Source organism: Heteronotia binoei, chromosome 10 (genome assembly GCF_032191835.1).
Source record: "Heteronotia binoei isolate CCM8104 ecotype False Entrance Well chromosome 10, APGP_CSIRO_Hbin_v1, whole genome shotgun sequence".
Classification (NCBI taxonomy): Eukaryota; Metazoa; Chordata; class Lepidosauria; order Squamata; family Gekkonidae; genus Heteronotia; species Heteronotia binoei.
Window position 1 is genome coordinate 18,798,212 of NC_083232.1, and position 26,129 is coordinate 18,824,340.

General features: G+C 51.3%; 1 protein-coding gene across 1 annotated transcript; it reads left to right on the forward strand.

The window, feature by feature from the left end:
* Nucleotides 1-13,238: 13,238 nt before the first annotated feature.
* On the forward strand, nucleotides 13,239-15,947 carry EN2 (engrailed homeobox 2). The gene is made up of 2 exons (XM_060248300.1): nucleotides 13,239-13,848; nucleotides 15,616-15,947. Exons 1-2 carry the CDS (start codon nucleotides 13,239-13,241, stop codon nucleotides 15,930-15,932), a joined length of 927 nt encoding a protein of 308 aa, XP_060104283.1. The 3' UTR covers nucleotides 15,933-15,947.
* Nucleotides 15,948-26,129: the final 10,182 nt, after the last annotated feature.

Consider the following 26,129-nt stretch of genomic DNA (forward strand, 5'->3'; position numbering starts at 1 on the left):
CTGAAGGTTAGAGAGAGAGCTTGAAAAGCTTGAATGTAACCAGATGGAGGGCTGGCCTGGGGTGCGCTGGGGGTGGGGGGGGGGGAGCTTCCCCTTTGACAGCCACGAAGTGAAGCGCCCCAGACAGACAAGATAAATACTTCCTGAAGAACCTGGAAGACAAAGATGAAAGGAAGAAGGAGAACCGCGTTTTCTGTCTAGAGGTGCACAATGAAACGCTGTTATCGGGAGAGGAACTTGCCCTGGAACCTTAACAGGCGTCTGAAAATGAAGGCGAGGTCCTAAAGTGAATAAATCATCAGACAGGATCCGGCGCTCGAGAGCTGGGGACGAAGGAAGAGCGCAGTCGACACTATATACAAAGGAAGGAAGTAGGATGCCGCTGCGCCGGGCGCCTACGCAGTACAGTAGGCATGCGGGAGATCCAGAGGAGGCGCACAGACGCTGGGCTTCAAGCTCATCCTGGGGATATTCAGCTCCGCTACCTGTTTCTCGCCCAGCTCTGCCACAGACCTCCCCAGGGAGTTTGGCCAAGCCGCTCTCCTCTCACTTCCGTTCGGGGAGACCGGAGGCATCCTCGGGTCAAGCATTTTCAGGAGCCCGAAAGAAACGAGGCCGAAGTGCAGCCTCGCAGCATCTCTAAAGCAATTGGACTCTCTGGCTTCCCTTCCTGATTTGACTTTTTAAAAGTGCCATGTAGGGCGCATATTCTTGTCAGCAGTTGAGTCCATCCACCGCAGATCTAATGCTTTATCCAATATAAGGACAGGGTATTATCCTATTATTTTACGCATCTGTTAACTGAGCGACTCTCTCAGGTTGCAAGTCCCACTGAGCAACCTTGTCTATTCCCCACTATGCCTGGGGAATAGACAAGGTTAGGATCGCGCCGCAAGCAGGCGTTGTGTATTGAATGTCCTGGGCTGCTATCGCACGCACAGTAAATAATGCACTTTCAATCCACTTTCCAACTGGGTTTTTTTTTCCCAGTTCACACATAAGAACATAAGAGAAGCCATGTTGGATCAAGCCAATGGCCCATTCAGTCCAACACTCTGCGTCACACAGTGGCCAATATAGGTGTTTGTGTGTGTGTATACACACACATATGCACACACACACACACACACACATATACTGTGGCTAATAGTCACTGATGGACCTCTGCTCCATATTTTTATCCAATCCCCCCTTAAAGCTGGCTATGCTTGTAGCCGCCACCACCTCCTGTGGCAGTAAAATCCAGTTGGAAAGTGCACTGGAAGTGGATTGGAACTGCATGAATTGTGTGTGGGTATGATCGCAGCCTCCCCTCTGTAATACGCTTTGAGTCCCAGCGCCAAAGGCGGAGTATAAATGAGATAAACAAGCACATATGATGGGAAGGAAGTAGCATTGTGGGGGGGAGACTTTGTCGCCCAAGGCCAGACCCAAGTGGGCAGCCGTGTTGGTCTGAAGTAGTTGAACAAAGCAGGAGTCAAGTGCACCTTTAAGACCAACCAAGTTTTATTCAGAACGTAAGCTTAGAGGGCATACGAAAGCTTACGTTCTGAATAAAACTTGGTTGGTCTTAAAGGTGCACTTGACTCCTGCTTTGCCCAAGACCAGGGTTCTTGGATGCTGCTGGGGCGAGTGGCGCAGCACTAGTGCGCCTTTTTTGGAAACGCTTCTTGTTTGTGGACTTGGGCAGCACGGCCCTCGACGGGGGTTGACACACTGCTTAGAGAGGGGCTAAGAGACCAGCCGCGCTCCTTGAAGCACCACCAGGGGCTCCCCCACCCTCGGGCGAGCCTGGCCGGGCAAAGGAGCGCCGGCCTGCTCTGACGTCTTTTACAGTCCGGCCAAGCCAGCCAGCCGTCTAAGTCAAGGTTTCGCCCGTGTGACACATTCCCTCCCGGCCGGGGGCGGGGGGGGGAGCAGGGCCAGGCTTTCCTCAGCGCGCTGCCTTTGAAATCCCGCCCTCCCCCCTTCCCGGGCCCGCAGGACTGGCAGGTCTTGAATGGGCTCCGCCGGGAAGCCGGGCGGGCATTGCCGCGAAGCAGCGGACCAGATCCGCGCCGGGCCCCCGCGCCCTCTGATCGCTGAGCTGGCAAGGGAAGAAGAGCGCCAAGCTTCATTCACAAAATAATAATAATAATAATAATAACGGGGGCGGGGAGTGAGAGAGAGAGAAGTCCGCTTCCTTCCTTCCTTCCGCCGCCAGGATCGCCAGTGACGCGCCGCCGCCGCCTATGAATATTGCATTAGATGCCTCTACATGTAGGCAAATCCATGCCCGCGCGGCCCTCGTGTGCCAAGCTGCCCCTGCCCATGGCTGCCCGCCTGCGGGAGAGAAAGAGAGACGCTCCCGGCCGCCCCCCTTTCCGAGAGAATCCCTATCTCCACCCGCCTCCCAGGGAGCGAAGCCCAGGCATCCGAACCGGCGGCAGCCCGGCAAGTCTCCGGCCAAGCCGAGCGGTCCGGCTGCAGCCTCGGTCAAGGCGACAAGCGGGGCTTTTCGGAATCCTGGGAAAGGAGAGACTCCCAGCTGAAATAGGCGGGGGGGGGGGGAGGCCCTGCTCTTTGGGAATCGCTCGTTTAACAACAACAACAGCATCACCATCGCTTTCAACATAAGAGCTAGAACCCACCACGCCTGCACAAACTTCACTCAGCCGCGATATTTTTTAAAAAATCGAACCTTAGCTGACAATCACTTACACACACACAATGGCCCGTTGGTTTTATGTGAGGAAACCCTACCGACATCTCATGCGAATAAATCCTAGATTAATTTAATTGACGTACTCTGTTTTAAAGTTCGATCCAGGTGGGCTGCCTTGTTGGTCTGAAACAGCAGAGCAGCGGGCTCAAAATTCGTTCTATCTTAAAGGGACGGTGGATCGCAGCAAGAACCTCTCACTTTTCAAAAGCGTCCATTTTTAATCTTGTGTTGCAAAAGGAATACTTTTCAGGTTTCCATTATCAACACTAACAACATTATCTTTAGCTTATTTACTCGGGAGTAAGACTTACTGATTTCACCAGAACTTACTTGCAATGAACTTATTTGGGATATAAGTGCAAATATGTATTTTTTCTAGTTAGGTAGCTATTTACATTTATCCTCCTCCTTTCTCACTGGGGCTCAAGGGGGGTTACAAAGAAAGAGTAAATGCAATTAAAAGGACGGAGATTCAATAAACAATGAAATAGGATGTGGGTGGCAGAACCAACCAGAAATATAAAAACTGAACTAAAGCAAGGCAATTTGTTAGCATGACACATTAAATGAAGTAAAATTGCACAGTGGGATACACCTTACGTCTGTCTGTCTGTCTGTCTGTCTGTCTTATCTATCTATCTATCTATCTATCTATCTATCTATCTATCTATCTATCTATCTATCTATCTATCTATCTATCTATCTATCTATCTATCTATCTATCTATCTATCATCTATTTCCTGTAATTAAAATGTTAAAAACTAAACAATAATTAACTCAACTAAATAATAAAACGTTATAGAATTATTAAAAGGTTCTGCTAGAGATTGATTGGGTTTTAGGACAACGTACATTCAACTTGCTGAATTTCTTGCATATGGAGACAATAAATAAAGTTTCAAGACCGTAACTGTACACATATCTAACCTTGTGCGCAATCCTATGCACAAAGAGAGTTTATTCGATTAAGATGCAGCCAACCTATATAAAGACACAAACCTATATAAAGAAGCAAAATCCCATTGCGTGGAATAGAACCAGTTCCTTTCAAATAAAAGAGCTTAGGACCGAGGTGATAAGCAGGGGATAAACCCCCGAAACACAACGGCCAGCCTGGGAGATAATCGCGGGGTGTGCGCAGGTGTTTGGCATGATGGCATTTTGGCAAGGTACAATTATTAGCTTGGGGGGGGGGGATGTGTTGGATCGGAACACCTTACTACAAAACACATTCTGCAAAATGCTGCATCAAACCCTGATAAGAAATCACCCGAGAGGCGGAGAAAATCGCCAAATGTCTAGGCTGGGCACCCAGGGAGTCCGATTCTAGACCCATTTCCACTACAGTAAAAGTATAGTAAAGGTAGGTCTCTTGCACCAATGAGCAGGCAAAATCACCTGGTGGGAGGAAATTTTCAAAGAAAGTCCCACTGCCTATGGTGGAACATTTCCTGGCGAGGTGGTGTAGGACTACGCCTTTGAACGACTGAGGCTGCCATTTCCCTGCGCCTGTTGACCGCCACCTAAAGGCACACAGGATCGGACTGCGCGTTGCATAATTGCTGTAAAAGGGGCAGAAACCGGACGCCTCGACAACAGAGTCTGTCCTCGGTTTTGCACTCCAGAGATTCTTTACCAGTGTGGGTTTGCAGGTGTTGCCTCCCCAAAAGCATACCGGGGAAAATTTGCCTGCTTTTGGAAAGACGCCTTTCCTTTTCAAAAAATGGATCCTTTTCAACCAGTCTCTGATCCTGAGCAGGTTGCTTCGAAAGCAAGCCCAGCGTTCTTTTCAAAAGGGGTTATTCCCCTGTTTGGGGCGGGGGACCCCTACCTGCGCTTGGATTCAAACCCTCCGAACCCGGACTCGAGTGGGCCCTTTCGGGGTGTTGAAAGGATGGGGGGGGAGCTTCGGGCGAAGGGGCAAGTCACCCCCCCACCCCAGACACACCTTTGTACTCGGAAGGAAGCCCTACTGGGGCTATAAACACAGTAAATAAACCCCAACACCTTCTACTTCACTTAGGATCGGGGGCACAAAGAAACGCGAAAGTGTAGCAGGAGGCTTTCTGGGAAGCAGATTCTCATCTCAGCCTGGATCGGTCAAGAAAGCTACACTAAAGCAAGACCCCGGGAAGTGCATCCCCCCCCTCCCCGCCGCCGCCAGAACCGGAGTGACGCCAGTTTAGAAAGCGCTAGGGGCTCTCCGGGGACTCGCCTCATGGCTACTGTACTTGGCATCCAATCCTATGAAAAGCAGGGAAGTTTTGCCCTGGACTCCAGCATCACTGGCAAACCTCTCCCCGGGGCCTTTTAGGAATTCAAACTACCTCTGCTAGGTGTTGTTATACGATTTAAACCTAAACAGTTTTTTTAAAAAAACACTCGAAGTTTTACATGAGTCTGGGCTGCCCTGAAGTCTGGGGAATATTGTGAAATAGGATCTGCGTGTTCTTGTCCTCCGACGATCACCTCTCACAAGCAGAGCTGCCTTGCTGGTGAAGCTGAGCTGAGAATTCGAATTCTCCCTTCCCCAAATCGGTCTACAGCTCCCTTCCCTAAACTCGTCTAAGGAGACCAAGCCTCGCCGAATCTGTAAGAAAAACCGAAGGGCGAAACAGCCGAGGCCACAATTGGACCGTCCCCTTTCCGGGACACAAACTCGAGGTAGAATTCGCTCTCCGCCTTTAAACAGCTGTAAAGTCAAATTCGGGAGACCATAAAGGACCATGATGTGGTGGGGAGGCTGAAATTGAAATCAGGCCCTTAATGAGAGCGAGCCTTGTTTCACTCTCCCGGTTACGGCGGAGGTGTAAATCCACAGGCATTTCAGAGAATTAACTACACTGGTGGGAAGTCTAAGACCAGATCCCATTTCCCTTTCCTGGTCTCGATTAATGCTCCAACTGGGATAGAATTGCTAGACTTCACCGTCACAACAGAAGCTGTTATGTCTACAAGGATTAGCTCTTCTAAATCCCAGGAAAAACACATGAAACTTTATGCAAGACCCTTAAAAACGCCCGGCACAGTGGTAGGAGGATGCAGAAGGGGTGGGGGTGCTGAGCATATTTTGAAACTTTTTGGGAAGAAAACATTCCGGTGGAGAAATACAATTTTTTTTTTTAAAAAAAAAATCAGGTTCCAAAAAGGTAAATAAGTTTCTAATGAGAACGATTCTTTAAAACAGGCCAGCAGACTAGCTCGAATTTCACTTAAAAATTAAATCGCAATATTTCAATTAAATCTTTCTTTCTTTCTTTCTTTCTTTCTTTCTTTCTTTCTTTCTTTCTTTCTTTCTTTCTTTCTTTCTTTCTTTCTTTCTTTCTTTCTTTCTTTCTTTCTTTCCTCTTTTATTTTATTTTCTCTTTTCTCTTTGCTTTTCTCTTACCAGTCTCTAACCCAGTTAAATCAATTATTTACTCCCCTACCCTATTAAAATTAGTGAGAGGAAACACAGCTCGGACAACTGAGTTTTAGTTACAGTCTAACCAAATAGGCAGGCACCGTGCTAGAGGTCTTCATGCACAGGGAACTTCGGATTGTTTAAAATTCCTTGGAAAAAAGACCAGATCCCCACTATATTTGTGTTACTTGTTGAGTCCAAGTGCAAAGATTAAAGGCATCTGATAAACACAATCTCTTTCACCAAAACAATAGTACTAAATGGTCAACCAGGTTGGTCCACGGATGCACTGATTTCTGTGTTTGTGGTTTTACTTTTAACTGTTACTTTTGAAAACCGTAACTATATCAACGTCTGCTCTGTTAATTTTACTACTGAACTTTAACAGTAAGCAGAGAATTGTATATATATGTTGATAGAAAAACGAACAGAATAAATGTATATCTAGAAAAATGGTGGACAGATGACAGACAGACAGGTGATGATAGATAGATAGATAGATGATAGATAGATAGATAGATGATAGATAGATAGATAGATAGATAGATAGATAGATAGATAGATAGATAGATAGATAGATAGATAGATAGATAGAAAGAAAGAATGGAGGGGAAAGTGATCGGTCAGACTGGCAGATTTGTGTATGAGAGGATGTACAGTGTCGGTCGCAAGATCTGGGTAGATGGCAGAGTCAGAGAAAGGGAGGCATAATAACGGCATAATTGTCTTTATTGTTTACGGACCTGAAATGGATATACATTTTAAGTTATTTACTGCATTTAAAATATCAAGATCCTGCCCTTTTCATCTCCCCCTCTCCTCCTCCCCTTTTTCATGTTGAGGTAGAGTTTAGTAAACTCTCTAGTCCTTTCTGTACCTTGTTCTAGCTTTGTTTATAGTACCCAAAACTAGTTTGCGATTTTTTGCGGTTTTTTAAAGAGGGTGCTCCTTGGGCTAATACGGAATTTGATCTTAGAGTCCTGCGCATGAACGCAAATGTTCTCGGAAGCTGCCCTTTGGAAGCAAATCCTCGTGTAAAAGCGAGCTAGGCTGATCCCGAGGCCATACCAAACATTCCCCTTGTCCTGGCGCCCGTCCTCCCTAACCTAGAACACGTTCGGGGGAAGGGGTCAAACTGGGAACAAGGTCTGGGGGTGGGGGCTGGAAAGGGACTGGAGGATTTGGTGCGTTTTCGGCAGGCAGGGTCCGGCCTCCCCCCCGGTCTATTTCCTCGGAAGCCGAGCACCATCTTCGAATGAAAAAGGGGCTTGTTGGGAAAGGTGCCCCCGCCGGGCTTCCTCGGGATGCTCTGCCTCAACCTTTCCGTTCTGTGGCACGGCGGTGGGGCTTCATCGCCTGGCATGGGCAACTGGGGGCCGGAGGGGAAGGATCGAGGTGCGGAGAAGAAGGGACCCGAAGCAGCAGCGGCCTGACCAACCCTGCCCTCTGCGGTTCCCGGGGCACCCAGGAAGGGCCGGGGGACGGGGTGGGGGTTCCAGGGGCAAACGCGGAGGCTGAAATCCGCTGTGAACCGAGCGGGTGGAGGGCAGGTGCCCCTGGAAAGCCTGCAAGAGCCAGGATCGGGAAGGGAAGGAGGCGCCGTTCTCTGCCTCGCCAGAGACACCGCCGGGACTGTTCTTGGATGTCGAGAGGCCTTCTGCGTCCACCCCCCATCCCCGTCCCCGTCTCGGACCCAAAGTTCATTCCCCGCGGGCTCAGGTTGCCGCTTCTGTCCTGCGGCTACAGGGAACTCAAGTTTAAGCCGTTGTTTTCCGCCCTCCCCTTTCCGGGATAGGTTTGGGGCCGCCTGCCGAGCAGGTTGAAACGTGGCCGGCTGCCTGAAGTCCAACAGCAAATCTCACTTAGGTGAAGTGGGAAGTAACGCACAGCGTTAGACTTGTGTTGGGCTGGTGAGTCAACTTTTGCACCCACGACCTTGGACGTTGTAGGTGATGGGAAGGGGGAGATCTTGGCGGTGGGTCGGGTCTTCTCCCTCCCCTCCCCCTCCCAGCCCTCCAGGCCGTGGAGATGACCTTTCACCACTTCCCCTGAAACCTCTTCGGTCAAGGAGGAGGAGGTGGGGAGCGAGAGAGAGGAGAGAGGGGCATTAGTCTCTTCCCAAAGTTTGGTGGAACGGAAATCCCCCCAACAACTGGGACTGTGGGGCAGGCCAACTATTTGCAGGCAAGATCCTCCCCTTCCGTTACAGGACTTGGCTCGGTCTGAATGGAGAGAGGCGGGTTTTGTTCGCTCTATTGCATTTTTTTTTTTAAATGCCTCTTTTGCCCCGATCCTCTCGCTGTCCGCCTAGAGTCTTTGGAGCTGTCCCCTGCTGAGTGCTGGATCGTGAAGGATCCGGACGAGGAGGGAGAACCGGCCCAGGATCTGCCTGCTTTAAGCCTTCTTTCTTTTCTCTCGCGCAGCCGCCCCCTTCTCGCTGCTTTCGCTTTCAGAAGGATCAGGGCATCTCTTCCAACTGTGTGATAGACAAGCCCAGCGAGAGCCTGGCCTATCTAATTGCTTTCATTACTCCTAACTTTCAGCATATCATCCAGTATAAACTGCTGGAGACAAGGTTAGCAGAGTCATGATACAAATCGCCCTGCTTTTAGCCCGCCTGTAGCATGACAGTCTAGCATTTCCATCAGAATTACAGGGCAAGCTACGCCATGCATGGACTAGCAATGGAGGGCGGGGGCAGAGCGAGAAGGGGGAGAGAAGGCAGGGGGAAATGTGATGCAAAACATCGGTGCTTCCAAATTTCTGCCTCTCAGAGCTACTCTGCAACACACATGTGAGAGGCCAAAGTAAACTCCCCAGCCCGCACCCATTGCGATAGGAGTTCGCTCAGTTAGGCGCCTGTCATCAATTCTCCAATAAAATAAAATAGGTTTAAAAGTCTGGAACTCTCAACCCAGTTATAGCTGAAGTCTTGAAACCAGGTCCCGAGCAGAAAAAAATATTTACCAGGAAGTAAATGCTATTGGATTCACCCGTTTCACCACACGTCACTCTTTTCTTGACACCAACAACAAAAGCAACAACAATAATATTGGTTTCGGTTCAAGTATTGGGGTGGATTTGACGAAAATAAACCGGGGGAAGGATTTGTTTCACGGTAGCCTGTCCTGCGTTTTCCATAGCACAGCCTGTAATTACACTAACTTCGCCAAACAAATTTTCCTGGTTCCCATGTAGCCATTTTACCATCGTAAACATGGATGAAATACACCTACAAATTTGTGGTGTTCGAGCTTCATTTGAAAATTCTTGTTGAGAGATTTTAAAACTGAAATAGATCGAAGGTTCGGCATCTTGGCCAACTATCCCGCCCCCCCTCTACCTCGGCCCCTCCAGTTGGTCAAAAGCCGGTTTTTTGGCAACAAAACTGGGATTAAAACTGGAAGACTATCAGTTTGTTTCATTAGTTTGTTCACAGCATTCGTTCGTTTCCTCCTTTGGACTTGACCTGGGTTGGTTTGTTTATTAAATTACTATTGTTTGGTAGTTCTGGATTTTTCGCCTACAGTTGAGAACGTAAGAGCATCTAGATAATTTTAACAAATAGAAATGTTAAAGTGTGGTCAGCTCTAAGTGACAAGAAGCGATACTCGATACTCCGGACAGCTAGTGTTGACTTCCAAGATATTTTAAGCTTCAGTCAATAACTTGGGGTCCGCCCTGCAGCGAAATATTTGAAGCGCAACACCTTGGACACGTTTAATTATGGGGTAGTGGCAAAGCCAGGGCTTCCAAGTAATTAAAAAATACTTCTTGGGAGACAGCCTAATCGCTTACCACGGGGCAACTCCAGAAACTGACCTCCAGGTGCTAAGTCGAGCCCAAGAGCTTCAGATCAGGAGGGCTCGATCGCACGGTAGGTGCTCACCTACTGTACATGACAGGATTTTTAGAAGCCAGGAGCCAAGTTTTGAAAACCACAATGGAGGGGATATTGTGGGAGATGTAAAAGCAACAGATAAACCGAGTCTCGGGCAGGCTGGACTCTGAGCTGCAGCAGGACTCTGAGCTGCGGTGTGGGGTGGGGGGCGCGGTATCCCCAAGGGGAAAAAAAAACAGATTACATTTCCCTGACTGGATCCCGCAAACTCCAAAATATACACACCGATCCTAAACACTTTTACTGGGAAGTACATCTCTTTGATTTGAGCGAAGGTCCTTTTCAAGTGCGTTTGTTTAAAGAGGTAATTAGCTGAAGGAGCGTTGGCTCCCGGGGAGTAATGGTTTTATTTTTATTTTTTAAAAAAGACAATCGACAGTGCAAAAGGAGCTTTGCAGTTTTGCTCATCTAAGCGGTGCCTTCGGTCGCCAAGTGTTTTGCGTCCCCCAGCTGAGTCCAGCTGCCAGGCGCTAAATCCAGCCCAGCATTGGCGAAGCTAAAATCAAAACAAAACAAAACAACCGAGACAATAGTAACGGAGGTCTTCTCAGGTCTGGCTTTTCCTCACCTTCTCTTCTGCCTGATGGATTCAGTCCCCCCCCCTCCTTGCTTCTTTCTTGCTTAAAGCTTGATCACCGCCCCCCCCCCCTCCCCAAAGGCAACCAAAAGCTGGGTTGGAACCTGCTGAAACCTCGGCCGGAGAAGGACCCACCCAGGTACTGCCGGGCTCTGGCCCTCAGCCGCACTGGCCTCCTGATCTCCCCCGTCCTGGCCCGCCACTGCCTGGCTCTCCATCTCTTCGCTCCTTCCGCTGCCCGGGGCCTCCTGGATTCCTTGCACGGCCAAGGTGCCTCTGGAGCAGAGGGCCAGGGAGGGAATTCGAGGAAGGGGCCGGAGCAGCTGCCTGCAGCACTCGCCTGTTTATGTTTTGGCTTCAGCTTCGGCTTTGGCGCTGCTGGGCTCATGGATCCGACCCCCTCCCTCCCCACCATCGTTTGTGGGCAGGAACGAATGTCTTTCTTTCTTTCTTTCTTTCTTTCTTTCTTTCTTTCTTTCTTTCTTTCTTTCTTTCTTTCTTTCTTTCTTTCTTTCTTTCTTTCTTTCTTTCTTTCTTTCTTTCTTTCTCTCTCTCTCTCTCTCTTTCTTTCTTTCTTTCTTTCTCTCTTTCTTTCTCTCTCTCTCTTTCTCTCTCTTTCTCTCTTTCTTGCTTTCTCTCTCTCTCTCTTTCTTTCCCCTCCGTGTTTTAAAGCGGCACAACCTCTCCAGCGCTTCGCTGACCTTTGGGCGACTTTCATCAATCGGAGAGCGGCCAAGCAAAGATCCTGCGAATGCCGGGGGAAGGGATGATTATTTGGGTTTCGTCTGCAAGGCGCGAGCGTTTACGCGGAGAGGCATTCTTAGCAGACCGAAGGAGGGAGAAAGGGGCTCGGTCCAAGGAAGGATCCTGCCTGGATCTACCCTCTATCCTGCCTGGATCTGAGTAGACTCTCCCGCAACGCTGGATTTTGATCTGCTACAGTTTTAGGAGGCAATTAGTCCGTGTATATGTGTATTTTTTTTTAAACCCCTGTCATTTGATTATTTTGGTGGAAAGCGCTTGGGGGAAGGGGAGGTTCCCGTCGCGCTGCCTGTCAGTGGGAAACCTCTCTGTCTGATATTGTTTTTGAAGTTGGAATAAATGATCAAAGGCTCCTGTCCAGCGTTCAGCGGAATGATTCAATTACCATCCCGCCGTATGTTTATGGCTCTGACGCGGCCCGGAGTCACAGCCGCGGTGCAGGCTGGCGGCGTTTTGTTTTTTGTTTGGTTTTGTTTTGAACACAAACACCCGCAGTAACTCGCGACCCGATATTTGGCCGTCTCTTCTTCTGCAGGCTGAGCTTGGAGACCACAAAAGGGAAGGCTGGTCGGGGGGGGGGGCGGTTGGGTGAGGGGAAACCTTAAGACAAAAAAGACGGAGGGAACCCGCCAGGGAGCGAGCGGCTGCTGGAGAAATTAACCGCCTCTGAAGCCTCGGCTCTCCTCCCCCTCCCCCAGCCAAATAAACCGGTAGCACAAAAAAGTCCCTTTGTATCGCACGGGTTCATTTAATATTATTTATGCATTTTTGCAAGGAATTGTGGGATGCCGTCCCCTCTCTTTCTGCCTTCCTCCCCTTCTCCCCTCCCAACGCCAAGTGTAAACAATATGCATTTTTAAAATATGCATCTCTCTCGATGTGACGCACACCGCAGTCCTCCAGGATTGAGACAAAGGTGTAGAAAGGACCAGATCAGCAATGCGAGAGGCGACGATGAATCTGTCCCTTCTTTAGAGGTCGGAAGTATTTCTGCATTCCTTCTCTTCTTCTTTTTAAGATTAAAGAAAGGGGGGCTCTGGAGCATAGAGGACGCTGCAGCTTTAAAATCAGGGGGGAGGGAGCCGAGAGAGAGAAAGAGGGGGGGAGGAGGGGGCCGCTCCTGTCATTTACTAGAGAGCTACTGTATCACGTGTGGGGAAGTCTTTTCTCCTATTGGCCGAAGGCACGTGTCTAGGATACCGGCCTTGCAACGTCACTTGCGGGGCTCTATTAAAAATAAGAACAAAAATCCAGAGTGAAAGTATTTCAGGTGGAGTGTAAGTGGCTTCTAAATTCACGTCGGCGGCGGCGCTCGAGACAGCCCGGGCGAGCGGAAGAGGATTCCCTGCCCATCGCCTCTCCAATGCGCCTCGGAAGAGCCGGCTGGCCGAGAGGGCTGGAGGCCGAGAGCGGCGGCGGCGGCGCCCGTCCAGATGCCTGCGGGGGGCTCCAGGCTGCGCCTTCTGCTGCTGCTGCCGCGCCCGGCGTAGAGAGGAGCCGAGGGCGGCCCTAGCCCAGGAGCCGGGGGTCGGGATCCCGCGCCGAGCCGGAGGAGAGCGGGGCGGAGGGGGGGCCGAGGCGAGTCCCCCCTCCCGATGAAGGCGTCGCGGGGCCCGGGATGCCAGCGGGGGCCGCGCCAGGACTGAGAGGCTCCCAAGCAGCAGAGGCGGCAGGAGCGAGAGCCCGCTGAAGCCCCACGCCGCCTCCTCTCTGGCCCCAGCCCGGCTTCTCTGGCTCTCGCCCGCCGCCTCCCAGCCTGGATTGGGCTCGCCCGGCGAGGAAGAGCGGCGGCGGCTGGGGGGGACCGGGGCGAGCGCGCCCAGACAAAAGGGGAGGAGGAGGAGGACGACCGAGACGGCGGCGGCGGCGGGCGGGGAGTCCGCCGGCAGCATGGAGGAGCCCGAGCAGCGCCCGGGCGAAGAAGGCGCCGAGCAGCAGCAGCAGCCGCCCGCGCCAGCCCAGCCGGAGGAGTCGGGCAGCGGCAGCGGCAGCGGCAGCGACGGGGAGGCCAACCGGCGGCGGGCCCTGCTCCTGCCCCGCGCGCTCCAGGCGCCGGGCAACCACGCGCACCCCCCGCACCGCGTCACCAACTTCTTCATCGACAACATCCTGCGGCCCGAATTCGGGCGGAGGAAAGACTGCGGCGGCTGCGGCGGCACCCCTGGCTCCAGCCCCGAGCAAGCGCCGCCCGCCCACCTCCTGGCCGCCCGCAACCCGCCAGCCCCGCCGCCCAACGCTTCCCCCGCAGAAGCAGCAGCAGCGGCAGCAGGCGGCGCCTCCAAAGCTCTGGCCGCCGCCAAGCAAGGAGGCGACTCGGGCGCGCTGGACCGGGAAACTCTCAAGTCCCGCGGCGGCGGCGGCGGCGGCGGCGGAGGAGGAGGAGATCTGTCGCTCAGCTCCGACTCGGACAGCTCGCAGGCCAGCGCCTTCCCCGGCGGGCAGCCCATGCTGTGGCCGGCCTGGGTCTACTGCACCCGCTACTCCGACAGGCCTTCGTCAGGTAAGGCAGCGCCTCGCCCCGGTCCCAGGCAGGGATCCCAGCCCCCCGCACAAAGCAGGCAGAGCAGAGCAGAGCAGACGCTTCCCCGCCCTCGGAAGCCCACCCGCCTCTCGAGGGAGCTGCAAGGGCAGAAGTGCGGGGGGGGGCTCCAGCAGGACCCCTCCCCCGCGCCCTTTGCAGGCCTGGAAACCCGCCGCCCCGTTGGACTCCCGGGGATTTTGCTCCCCTGCCCGCTGCTCGTCGGAGGGGGGCGAGAGAGAGGGCAGCGGGAGGTCTGGCGCCTGGGGAAGACAGCCTCTCTCGGAAGTCGCACGGGGGGGGGGGGAGGGCTTGCATTCCTTCTGCAGTCTCAACATTCCCCCCTCCGTCTGACGTCAGTCCGGGGGCGCATATTTTGTTTCCTCCTCCCCCCCCAGACCGAGAATTTGCGCCCCCCGCCTTCCGCGCCCGGCAACGTGCCTGCCGGATTCGCCCCTCGGAGCCCGCCGGAGGTCGGATCTCGGCGGCGGCCCCCATTGTTCTCCCCTCCTCCGCCGGCCTTTGTGGCTCCCTCATGACCCCCGAGCCGGCCAGCCCCCCCCCCCCAGCGGCCCCCCCAACACGCCCGGCCCGAGAGGAAAGTTCGGCCCGAAGGCGCCCGGCTCTCCTCCCCGGCGCTATTGTGTTGGGTGGGCAGGCCCGGCCCGCAGCGCGCTCCGAAGCAGCAGCCAGGCGCTGTCTTTTGGCGCCCCTCCGCCGAGGAAGGAGCGGCGGCTCCGGGAAATCTCCGCCAAAAGGACTGGGGGGGGGGGGGGGGAGAGCGGGCCGCTTCGGCCGGCTTCGGACGCCGGGAAAGGGGGCGAAGATTCGCAAACAGGGGAGAAAAGCCGGTCCCGGCCCGGGGATGCCTTGCCAGAGACAGACGAAGAGGCAGGCAGGCTTCTGACGCGCCCTCCCGCTCGCTCTCCTGGTTTGGGGGGGGGGGGGGGGCGGGTCTTCTTCTTCAGAAGCCCCCCGCCCCCGGGCCTCCTTTTGCAGCTCGGGTGGGTTCCCCTCCGGGAGAGGTGCGAAGCCGCTCTCCGCCGGCGCCAGGCCGGGGCTCCTTCCTCACCCTCCCGGTCCCGATCCCGAAGGGAGGCGAGGCGGGCAGCCTTCTCCGGGCCGGGCCTGGCCTGGGAGCAGCGAAGGAGGCCCACGTGCCCGGCCGCCTCTCTCTCTCTCAAGGGGCCGGCCGAGCTGTCAAGCGGTCGGGCCCCCTTCGACATCTGGCCCAGCCGAGGCCCAGAGACGAAGGCCCCGTTCTGCCCGGCGAGGGCACAGCCGACAGGAAACGGAGGGCAACCAGAGGGGCGCCCCCCCCCTGCAGCCGGCTCACCCCACCCCCGCCCGCGGGAACAAATAAACGCTGCCCTTGAGGGGGGGGAGGGAGGGAGGGAGCAGGGGGGAGGCGAGGCGACGGCGCCCTTGTGGGAAGCCTGGGGCGGCGGGTGTCCGGGGCGCCTCCTTCCCGTCTATCGGAGGAGGCGGGGCAGCAGGAAACCGAGTCCCATCGGCCGGCAGCTTCCAAGATCGCCAGCCTTGGGATGGGGGGGGGGCTTTCTTAACACCCAGCCAGGGTACGTGTGGGGTGGGGGGGCAAGAACTGGCGCCTCGCGGAGAACACCGGGCAGGCCCACCGGGCAGCCTCCCGCTCCCTGCAGCCAAGGCCGCTTCTCGGCTTCCTTCCAGCCCGGCTCCAGTCCAACCTCTGTTGTCTCCTTCTTCCTCTCCTCTCGCCCGGGACCGCAGGCCCCCGATCCCGCAAACCAAAGAAGAAGAACCCCAACAAGGAGGACAAGCGTCCCCGCACGGCCTTCACGGCGGAGCAGCTGCAGAGACTCAAGGCCGAGTTCCAGACGAACCGATACTTGACGGAGCAGAGGCGCCAGAGCCTGGCCCAGGAACTCAGCCTCAACGAGTCGCAGATCAAGATCTGGTTCCAGAACAAGCGGGCCAAGATCAAGAAGGCCACCGGCAACAAGAACTCCCTGGCGGTCCACCTCATGGCACAAGGACTGTACAACCACTCCACGGCCTCGAAAGACGGCAAGTCAGACAGCGAGTAGAGGTGGCGTGGGGAGGGGGGCTCGCCCGGGACAGCCGAGGGAGGGAGGGGGGGGGAGGGGAGGGGGGAGGGGGCCGTCAGAGTTTATACAATGCAATAATTTAATGAAAAATAACAAAAACAAAAAACAAAAACAAATAAGGGCCAGTGTATAAAGACTATACCAGCATAAATAGTGGGAAATATTGTGTATTAGATATAATTCTGCAATATTCTGTGTATATGTGTACATAAATATATATAATTTACAGGTAAGGTGTTGTAAAGAAAAAAAATCCGAAATATCTGATTATAAAATATTTTTTTGATTTTTTTTGTTCGATGGAAATTTTAGATGCTATCTTTATCAATTTTTTTAAGAGCTTAAGTTACCTTTTTTATAGACTTAAGCGCCGTTTGGAAGGGACATTGGACATTGTTTTTTGAAATTCAAAATATTAAAACAACTTTTGCTGACGTCCAAAGATTTTTATTGCTGCATTTCACGAGACTGTGAACCGAATAAATAGCTCTCCTATTTGTTCTACGAGTTTTACCGTTTCTTTCTCTCCTCCCCCTCCCCCCCCCCGCTTCATTCTTTCGTGTCGGCCTTTGGGGTGGGCAGAGAGTGAGTTTTTCATCGTAGAACTCTGTAAATACCAGGGGGAAAGAACCCCCGAAGAGAGGGGGAGCCTGCGTGTTCCACTGGCTAAGCCAAACCGCCGGGGCGGGGGGGGGGGGGAGTGTTATTCAGCAAAGGCTGGATAAGCCAAGCCCGATTGCAGGTCTCCAAACTGGGGACATTTCCACTTCTGAGACAGGTTCTTTTGGGGGTGGGGGGATCTGGCTTTCCGCCTCTTGCTCCCCTCTGCTTCCCGGGAGCCTGGCGAGAAAAGTTTGGAGAGGAATCCCAGGAGAGCGCCGTGTTCGAAAGGAAGGAAACTTGGAGGGCCGAGGCCTTTGCCCGGTGCCAGAAGCCCCGCGCTTGCCAGACCGTGCGTGCCCCTTTAGTTTTTGGGTTCTCCGGAGCCAGCTTCCCAGCCTGGGGGGTTTGCTTTGCCTCTTGCTAGCTGCTAACTGCCCCAAAGTGGGGGTCCGAAAACAGTTCGGCCCGCAGTTGCAGCTGGCCAGGACTTTGCACAAAGGCTGTGGCGGTGCGAGGGGCTGTGCATGTGTGTGTGTGTGAGAAAGACAGAGAGTGTGTGTGTGAGTGCGCGCGCGCGCGCGCGCGCGGGAGAAAGAGAGTGTGTGTGCAGAGGGGACGTTTGCATCACTGGTCCTTTCAGCGCAAACGTGGGACAGACAGCGAAGGCCTTCCCAGGCAACCGGCCTGCGCCGGTCCAGGGGCTTCAGCGGAAAGAACAAATCCAGAGGAAGAGGCGGGGGGAAGAGGGCTCTGTTCAGCCCCACTGATTTCTGTTATGCAAGAGGATATGGCGAGGAGGGGGCTGCTGAAATTCTTCGCTTAGGAAGGGTGCCGTTTTATTTTCAGAAGGGCGAATCAATAGCCCGGACTGCTACACTTCGCCTTGGGTGCGGTTATCAATAGAGCCCATGTTTCACTTCTAAATGACGAAGGATTTGAAGAGACCATTGGGTTGTTTTTAGTTTTATTTATTGCCTCTTCCCTGTCCTTCATTTTTAACCCGGAATTCAAGGCGAGGTGTGATGAATCTTAGTATTTTTACATTGTGTGTGTGTGTGTGTGTGTGCGCGAGAGAGAGGGAGAGAGATCTTTGACTCAGATCTCGATTTCGCTTCCCCTTCCTGGAAAAAGTAGTCGAAATATTGGCTAGAGGCACCAGAGCACGGCATGGGACGCAGGACTGTAGTCGCCGTTTTATTTCTACTTGCTTTGCCTTAAAATCTCTCTTTATCTCACGATTGTAATAGATACGTCTTGTACATAACAGTATCAATTCTGGAAAAAGAGAAACAACTTATGAAATCGACGCTGTAATTTTAAATGGCTAGCCACCTGCTATTTAAGAGGCATAATTCAATGCCTGCCATTGCCTTTTAGCAAGAAAGCAAAGGTGGCTCCCCCCCTCCCCAGTTCAGAACACGTGAATTTTACAACTTGCAGTATAAAATATCTATACCTTTATGAAATATAAATGTTTCTATTTACAACTGTGGTCGCAAAACTGTGGACATTTTCACTCCGTTTTGTTTAAATCTTTGGAAACAGCATGAAATAAAAAAGACCCAAGTTTATTATGAAATCTACCACGCGTGCATCAAAATCTTAGACTGGAGCACTACATACTCTTGAAAAGGCATTCTTAAAGTCCTAAGAGAATTGTACACAGGTGGAAGAGAGTTGTGAATGTCAACTGAAAAGAAGGGGAATTTATTTTGTTTTTGCTGCCAGGCGGTTAATCGATTTTTTGCATAATTAACGCTACAACCCTAAGCACACTTACTAGAGGCTTCTGGTTAACATGTTGAGGAAGGCACTTTAAGTAACTTTAGACAATTCATCTACATCAGAGGAAAGGAGGGCAGTTTTTTTTCTTTTTTTCTACAAAAATAAATAAATCCTGTTCAGGATAAGCAATATATCACTTTTTTAAAAAAAAAATGGCTTGTTTAACATGTCCTCTCTATATAACATCCCCTCTTCTTTAAAAATGAAAATATAAATATTTTAATGTCCCAACAGTTGAGAAAGTACGTATTTTACAGTACAATCCAAAGCAGAGTTACATGCTTGCAAGCCCGCTGACTTCCATGGATTTAGAAGACTGTAATTTTATTTAGGACTGCACTGGTAGAAACTGTGCTTGCAAAACCATAAGCTACACAATAATATACATATTATTCTATAAACAGTTAGGGCAGGAAAATCTTATTTGTAGTTTAAGTCCTGGTGGGGAGGCAAAAATCAATGCACTCATTTCTTTTAGTGCAGTGAAGGAGATTTAATCGCCGGATAGCTCAGCCAATTCTCTTCTTCAGTCTCGGAAGAGAGAAACAGGCAGTCGAGACCACCGCAGTCCTTATTTCGGCTGTATCAGTTAATGCACCGAAATGTTATTCCATTCGAGAGAACTCTAAAAATATACTTGGTGATTCTCTGAACCCGGCACATTTTTGCTTCTGCGTCTTGACGCAGGTAACGGGGCTTACAGCTAAGTCGCCGCTGGCCAGGGGTTCGGAACCGCATACCCAAGATTCTGGCGGAAAGTAAGAATCTCCGTCCAGCTATTTTAGAAAGTTTTTGCAAGCCGAGACATTCTTGGAGGGAAAAGTCCCAGGCCTGGAGAAAATCGTCGCTGTCTGTTTCACACTCACGCTGAGCTGCATTGTAGGCCTGAACTCAGACACCATCAAGTGTGCGGCATCCAAAGTTGTGTTAGGAGGACAACTTTATACCCGGGAGTCCAAGTCGTGCAGCATTTTTGTTTATTCGGAAATAACGCTCCTTGTGTTCAGTAAGACCAGGAGGCCCGAATAAGCGTGTCTAGGATTGTAGCCTTAAAAACGCAGCCGCCTGGCCTCGAAAGTGCCAGGGTTGCGGGGTGTTTTTGTCTAGAGATGCAGGTGCCCGAAGGCCTGTGTACATTGCGCACGCTTTCATTTTGCAGAAGTTGACTGGAGAAGTCAGCAGCAGCGCGAGAAGGAGAAGAAAACTGAGGCAGACCAGCTGGATGTAAAAGAAACCGAAGTCCAGGGGCATCTTACAGATATTTGTTCCATCGTGAGTTTTGGTAGGTCAGGGCTCATTTGTTCAGCTCTCATCAAAACTCAATCTGGAATAAATGTCTTTAGATGCCACTGGTCACTGGACCTATTTTGCCACAATAGGTTAAGGCCACTACCTTTCTGGAATTATTAGGTAGGATCTGGGATCTAGGTGAGGCTTCCCCAGAGCTCTCCACCGGGTCACGGTGGCCCATGCCTGCGAAGAAGCAGGCCAAAAGCCCAAGAGGCCCAAGCGCCTCCTGGTCTATCCACGGGGGGCATTTCAGCCCAGGCAGAACCGGATGGCAGAGGCAGGGAGAAGCAAAACACGACCCGCCACAATTCACTCTTATTTTTCGAACCGCTGCAACTACGATTCTACACTGCATCCCGACTAGATCTTTACACTCAAAGCAAAACCCATAACTGGCGGTGGGCAATCGCTAAGGGAAACGATGTGAATTTCGAAAACATGGGGTTTCTTGATTTTAGCAATGCTTGCTGCATCCAGATTTCCACCTGCGTACACACAGTTCGAGAGACACGATGAACTCCCGCCACAATCTGGTTATGCCGAAGTGCTTCTGGGCAAGACAAATCCAGTCCCGCTAACAACAGTGGTGACTAAATCCACACGACTTCTCTAGTGCCAAAGAGGTCTGTGAAAGATTTCTCAAATGTTCCAAGTTTGTTTGTTTTTAAAGTAACTTTCTAAAAGAAATGAGACTCGTTTGCACTCAAGTATCTTTAGTTTTACTTGGGAAGCGTCAGGAGCTTCAACAGAATTTACTTCCAAATAAAAACACGAAGGGTAACGCCTTCAAGGAGTTGAAGACAAGTGTGTGCATATTTTCCTTTATTTTTCCGTGTGGCTCCCCAGGCTTTTAATGGCGTTCTTTCCCAGTAATCACAGACAATGGCATTTCTGATTAAAGCAAATGCTTTCAAACAGGAAGCCTTACGAGGAAGTACTATCCGAAGATTGGGTGTGATCGGATACAAGCCTAATCATGTGCAATTAAGTTGAAGACGGACCCTAACTTTGAGCCAACGAGGTCGTTTCATAAGCAATTTCTATTTCCCTGCCGCAATCGGCGAGAGGCATCGCTCGGCGGGAATATTGCAATCTGCAAGGTCCCACTCGGGCAATATTCCACCACACGGCCAGGCACTATATATGCAAATATCCTTGCCCTATTGTGCCATAGGTTTGAGGTATGATGGATTCGCTGACTATTTACACTGGCGTAGCCGTCTCCGAGTATCTAGGACTACTTCTGCTTCAAGGGTCACTCTTGGAGGGTAAAAGCTCGGGGTTGTGGGCGGCAAGAAGTCATTCTGTATCCCGCTGATTTAATATCCGACCTGTCTCTCCAATCCCCGCCCATGCAGCCATCCAAAGTGCCCCTGGGAGAGCTGCGTTGCTGCCAGACTGGCGTTTCTGACGCTTAGCTGCTCAGGAGAAAGGTTCAAAGATGGTGGCGAAGGAGGCCCAGCTCAATTTCAGAGTCAGGCGCCTCCAGTTCAGCAAACACATCAAAGCACACACCGCACATATCTGCAGACAGGTTTGCTTCCGGACCGTCAGGGCTAAATAAACAAAGCAACGAGAGTAAACAAAATAGCATTTTTCAGAAGCCTAAGAAACGCAGCGGGGAAAACCCGGGCGGGGATAAAAGGAAGACTTTCTCGGAGTTCGGCGGAGGGCCAGAAAGGCCCGGTCCCTTCGCCTGGGCACCTCTGGAGCAGTTCCGCCGGGGGTGCCCATTTTCGCCACTGGAAGGTCCCACCATTTCAGAGTAATATTTCGGGAAGCCTTTTGTGGGATAAGGATGCGATGGAATGGAACTAAGTCGGCTTTAGACACCCCCCAGCTGGTTCCCTGCTCCATATTTCCTTCAGTCCCTCCCAGTGTGACTAGTTTGGCACCAGCAAAGAACCTACTACGGGGCGGGGGCAGGAATCTTGCCGGGGCAGGACCGACGAGATCTCTCCCCTCCCCCCCTTGCCGCCTCCCTCGACTCGGGGCAAGGCCACAGACCAGGCCTTTGGCCGGGGAGGGGGAGAAAGAGAGCGGCACAGATTTCCCTCTCCCACTTCCACGAGCGCTGTCCTCGGCGCAAGCGGCTCAGGGATACTTTCACAAAGACTGCAACCAAATTTCCTCTGGAGAAGTCCTGCCAAACCCCGAAGGGCCGCTCCAGCTGCTTATTAGGTGCAGCCTCGGTAGGGCGATCTGAGGGCGATTGCCGGACACAGCTCTCCTCGGCTGCTGCCGTCTCTCCGGGCCGAGTGTTTTGACCAGAACATGCAGTCGCCGGTTCCTGTATTTCGCCAGCAGCCCCACGAGGAGTCCGGCCGAAGAGCCGCGCGCTCCCGCTCCCATCCTGAGGACTGAAATGGGTGTGCAGGGCAAGGCCCGGGCCAGGCAGGGAGCCGCTCCCTCCTTCCTGCAGCCTTCGTGCCACCGCCACGTGAAAGGCCCAGAGAGTTGCCCTGTTCCTAGAGATGCCCGCCATGGCCCCGGAGAGCCAGTCGACAGCCACCTCGGGGAGGGGAGGGGAGGGGAGGGGAGGGCCTGGCGGCTCTGGAGCGGATCAGCTGGTCGGAGGCAGAACTGCGGGAGGAGCCCGAGCGCTACTGGGAGGAGAGGCACGTCCTTGGGCAGGCTCAGACCCGCCCGCCCGCGGGATTCGATCCGGGCAGGCTGCCCATTCCCGCGTTGCGGGGGGGGGGGGGGTGGCTGTGCCTGTGCACTGCAGCCTTCCCCTCTGGCGCTGACGACCCGCACGGTGCGGCGCTGGAGCGGGAGTCAACAGCCAGGCTGCAGAGGGCTTTCCACGCTCCTCTCCGGCAAGCGCCACGGCCCGGCGGCGGGGGAGGCGGCCTCTCCCGGCTCTCTCCCGACCCCCAGTCTCGCCCCCCTCCCGCCAGCTGCCAAACGCCGCCTGCCTTCCAGCTCCAGACTTGGGGCTGCTGCGCGCAGGTCTGCGCCCGAGGGGTGCTTGTCTCCTCGCCGCAAGCGCCAGAGGCAAAGCCGAGGCATCTGGCCGGGCCCGTCGAGCAAAGGGGCCCTTTCCTACAAGTTCTGGCTCCGGGTCTCAGGGCTGCCCGCCCCCCCCTTCTGCCCACCGAAGCTGCGAATGCCTCCCGCTCCACCAGCCCACACCCATCTCCCCTTGGCCGGGCTGGGACAGGGTTGTCCCAGGACTCCACACACCGCCGCTTCCCTTTATTGGCGGGGCACAGAGTTTGGGGGGAGGGAAGCACCGCGTACTATTCATCGACTCGGAGCAAACGTCAAAGGAGGAAGCTGTATAGATCGGGAAGGAGAGGCTGTCAGCAGGGGTTCCCCTAGCCCAGACTTTCAGAAGCAAATTCCCATCTTCATTTGCTCCTGTTTATTTCAAATACTGTCATTTTTACTGCAGGTTAGTAAGGCTTTCCTGCACTGATCTCTCCCCTTTACTTTTTCACAGCTAGTGACCATAGACCTAACTTCTATTGCCACCTCACGTTCATGCTCAGATCCATCCAATTTGTAGACCCTAATTATGTGACTCCCCCCCTCCCATCTTTAACTGAAGATGAGCTCTGTTACCAGAATCAAGACTCATGTCCCAGACTGGAAATAAGTAGTAAGTTGAATTTCTATCTCCTTTTACAATCCCTCAATAAAACCTTGAATTAAACCAAAGGGGGGGGAGTGGGGGAGTTATAGATCATGTATATAGAGGAGTCTATACCATTTTGTACATCTGTCTTTCTTCCATTAGTGAACATAACTGTAATAAAGCCACGATAAGCTATGTCCCCCTCCTCTAAATGGAGCTGGGTCTAAGTAACCGAAATGTAATTGGCGTTCCTATAGCTAAAACATAATAGGCTTTGATTACATGCTAAATAGAACCAAGTGTAATCCTTGAGTTAATTATGTGGAGATAATTTTATAATTATATCAATTCAATTTAAAAACCAATGCTTTGTAACGTCACATTCTAAACTGAGTGTAATGGTTCCAAATAAAATTCTCATTAATTTGAAGTATCTCAAACTCACATCAGGCCTTACTTCTTCCCACCTCCCATTTCTCCTCAATAGCAAATGGGAACATACATTTATCTCATCTATTGTCACATTACCTGTCTCTGCTCATATCTGGAAAGTAGAAAACACTGGAAAATCACAGACAAAAGAGGCTGTCTGAGAAGAGCATTTCCCAGCATTGACCTGCTCTCAAATGCTAAAGACGCTGATCTGCATTTCTATTCTGCCCAGCTTGTATGTGGAAGTAACGCCCAACGGTCACTGACTTGATGAGCTGGAGAGAGAGAATGTGTTTGTATCTCACAGACACTCTAACTTACTATGAATAGAGTCTGTGGCCAGAAAACCCGGGGTGAAGGTCAAAGCCTCTGTCACAGCTGCAGGTGGCTCATTTCCTCTCCCTTTACCCCCTTCCTCATCCACAAAGCCACCTCACACCTCTGAAGCAGGGGTGCCCTTCCCCCCCTCCAGTGGGAAGGACCTGGCCGTAGAGATGCCTTCTGGCCGAATTAAGACAAGTCTAACTCTTGAGAAAATTGGGCAGTGATACAGAAGAGAAGCAAGCAGGGGAGAATAACTACTTGTTTCATTTAAACACCATGCAAAACTGGATTCTTCAAGCACCTACAGACTTATTCCATGGCAGAAGTGACCTCTTGGTGATCCCTCTCCTTGCCCCGTTCCAGAAGATATCCCTTTCCTCTGAAATGTGAAAAATGTCCTGAAGAGATCTCAGCTCTCTGCCTCTATGGAGTGCAATGCTGCCTTTGCAAGAAGCAAAGCTGCATGAAAGACCCACACAGAAGGGCGGCAGCAGAATTTCAGAAGGCAAGAAACATGCAGGAAATATAAAGAACAGTGCTAAAATGTAACAGTCCATAAAGGTGAATGGTTGATAGTTCAGGGTTACAATTTGTGCCATGATAGGGCAAAAATGATCAATTTCCAATAAGGTCTATACACATTCAAAAAAATAATTCAGGTAAATTAAAAAAAAAAACTAAGACAAGAGTTGGGGCTAGCTGCCCCCTTTCAGCAAAGATTTAAGCATCCTGTCCCTTCCCCCCACAGAGTTAGTTCATCCATACCTTTTTGTAAATGCTTCCTAGTCAAACTTGAATATGCAATGAAGCTCCAGAGCTTTGTGGCGGAAATATAATTAAACTGGTGAAAGATGTAAAAGATGAAGAATGGGGATGACATCAGGCCGATTTCACACTTGGCACTCGGATGGCTGGGCCCAAGCCGTGCTCTTGCCATGCAACACAGATCAAAGTGCACTGCCACTGCTAAAAAGGCAAAAGGGGACTTAAGTATGCTAATCCCCAGGACAAATATATTTTAATCTTGTTAGAATACAAGTTAATGCTGCAGCTCAGTGGCTGAACTTTGTCAGAGAGTAGAGATCCACTTTTACTTTAACGATGAATGAGGTAGACCTCCTGGTTTATTCATACTTCATAAAAGTAAGTTTGCTAAATGAACCCCCTTTATACTGATCACTGTGGGTTTCCATTAGTGAAAAATGAGGGCCAAAGTTTTGAGTAACAAGGTGGTGAGAATACTTAACCTGAGATAGCCCTCAAAAAGGGCCTGGAGTTTGGAACTGCTCTGCACCCATTGTGGTGAGAGTTCCTCAAGCTGAGTAGCCAAAATCAAAGCACCAAAAATAATTTGTTATTTTCAGAAGGCACACCATTATCATTCCTACCAAATGGGAAAGGAACTCCACACCAAGAGCATGTTCCTTTAAAAAAAAAAAAACACCCTGAAAAACAAAAAGCACACATTTGTTTGAAGAGTTTTTCTCTTTAGGAAGAACTGCCAGTGAATCCCATAGAAATGAATTCTTATGTTCCTCAGTATAGATTATAGCTGTATGATTAGAAAGCCTGCTTAATCTTAGTTTCACTGTCAAAGGAAACTACTGCTGGACCTCCCTTACAGGGTTGTGTTTCAATTGGACAGAATGCATTGGGAACATCCTGCACAGGTTCCATTGTGGCCTTGTCATTTGAATGGGATATGCACAGCATTTCACTGAGCTGTCCATGACCATTAGGTCATTGGATTGTAATTTAAAATAAAAATTTCACAGGGGATTGTGTCCACTGAGAGGGGTTTTTTTTTAACTGTATGTTTGGGATGCATCTATCCTAGGTTATATGGTTAAATTGTCTTACTTAGAAGTGTCATTGAATTTAGTGAAACAAAAACGTTTAAAGGGTTTAAGTACTTTACAACACATTTATTCCAAAGAGAGTTTGGACCAATATTCACATTTTTGAAACAGTATTTAAAGTGCAATCTTTATAATTTGATAATGAAAAACTTTATGAAGTCAGTGCATCTTTTTACCTGTAGATGAAGGTTAACACCTTCTATAAAAACAAATCCTCATGCAGATGTATTAGAGACGTTTCTGAAATCTTACCAATAAATACCCCACAAATTATATCCTTCTTCCCTTTCCACTTTTGTCAAA

What these genes read in the sequence shown, in the direction of transcription:
- EN2 (XM_060248300.1), top strand. Translation starts at nt 13,239, where the DNA reads ATGGAGGAGCCCGAGCAGCGCCCGGGCGAAGAAGGCGCCGAGCAGCAG. An exon ending in CTCCGACAGGCCTTCGTCAG is followed by an intron (nt 13,849 to 15,615) that starts GTAAGGCAGCGC and finishes CCGGGACCGCAG; the next exon opens with GCCCCCGATCCCGCAAACCA.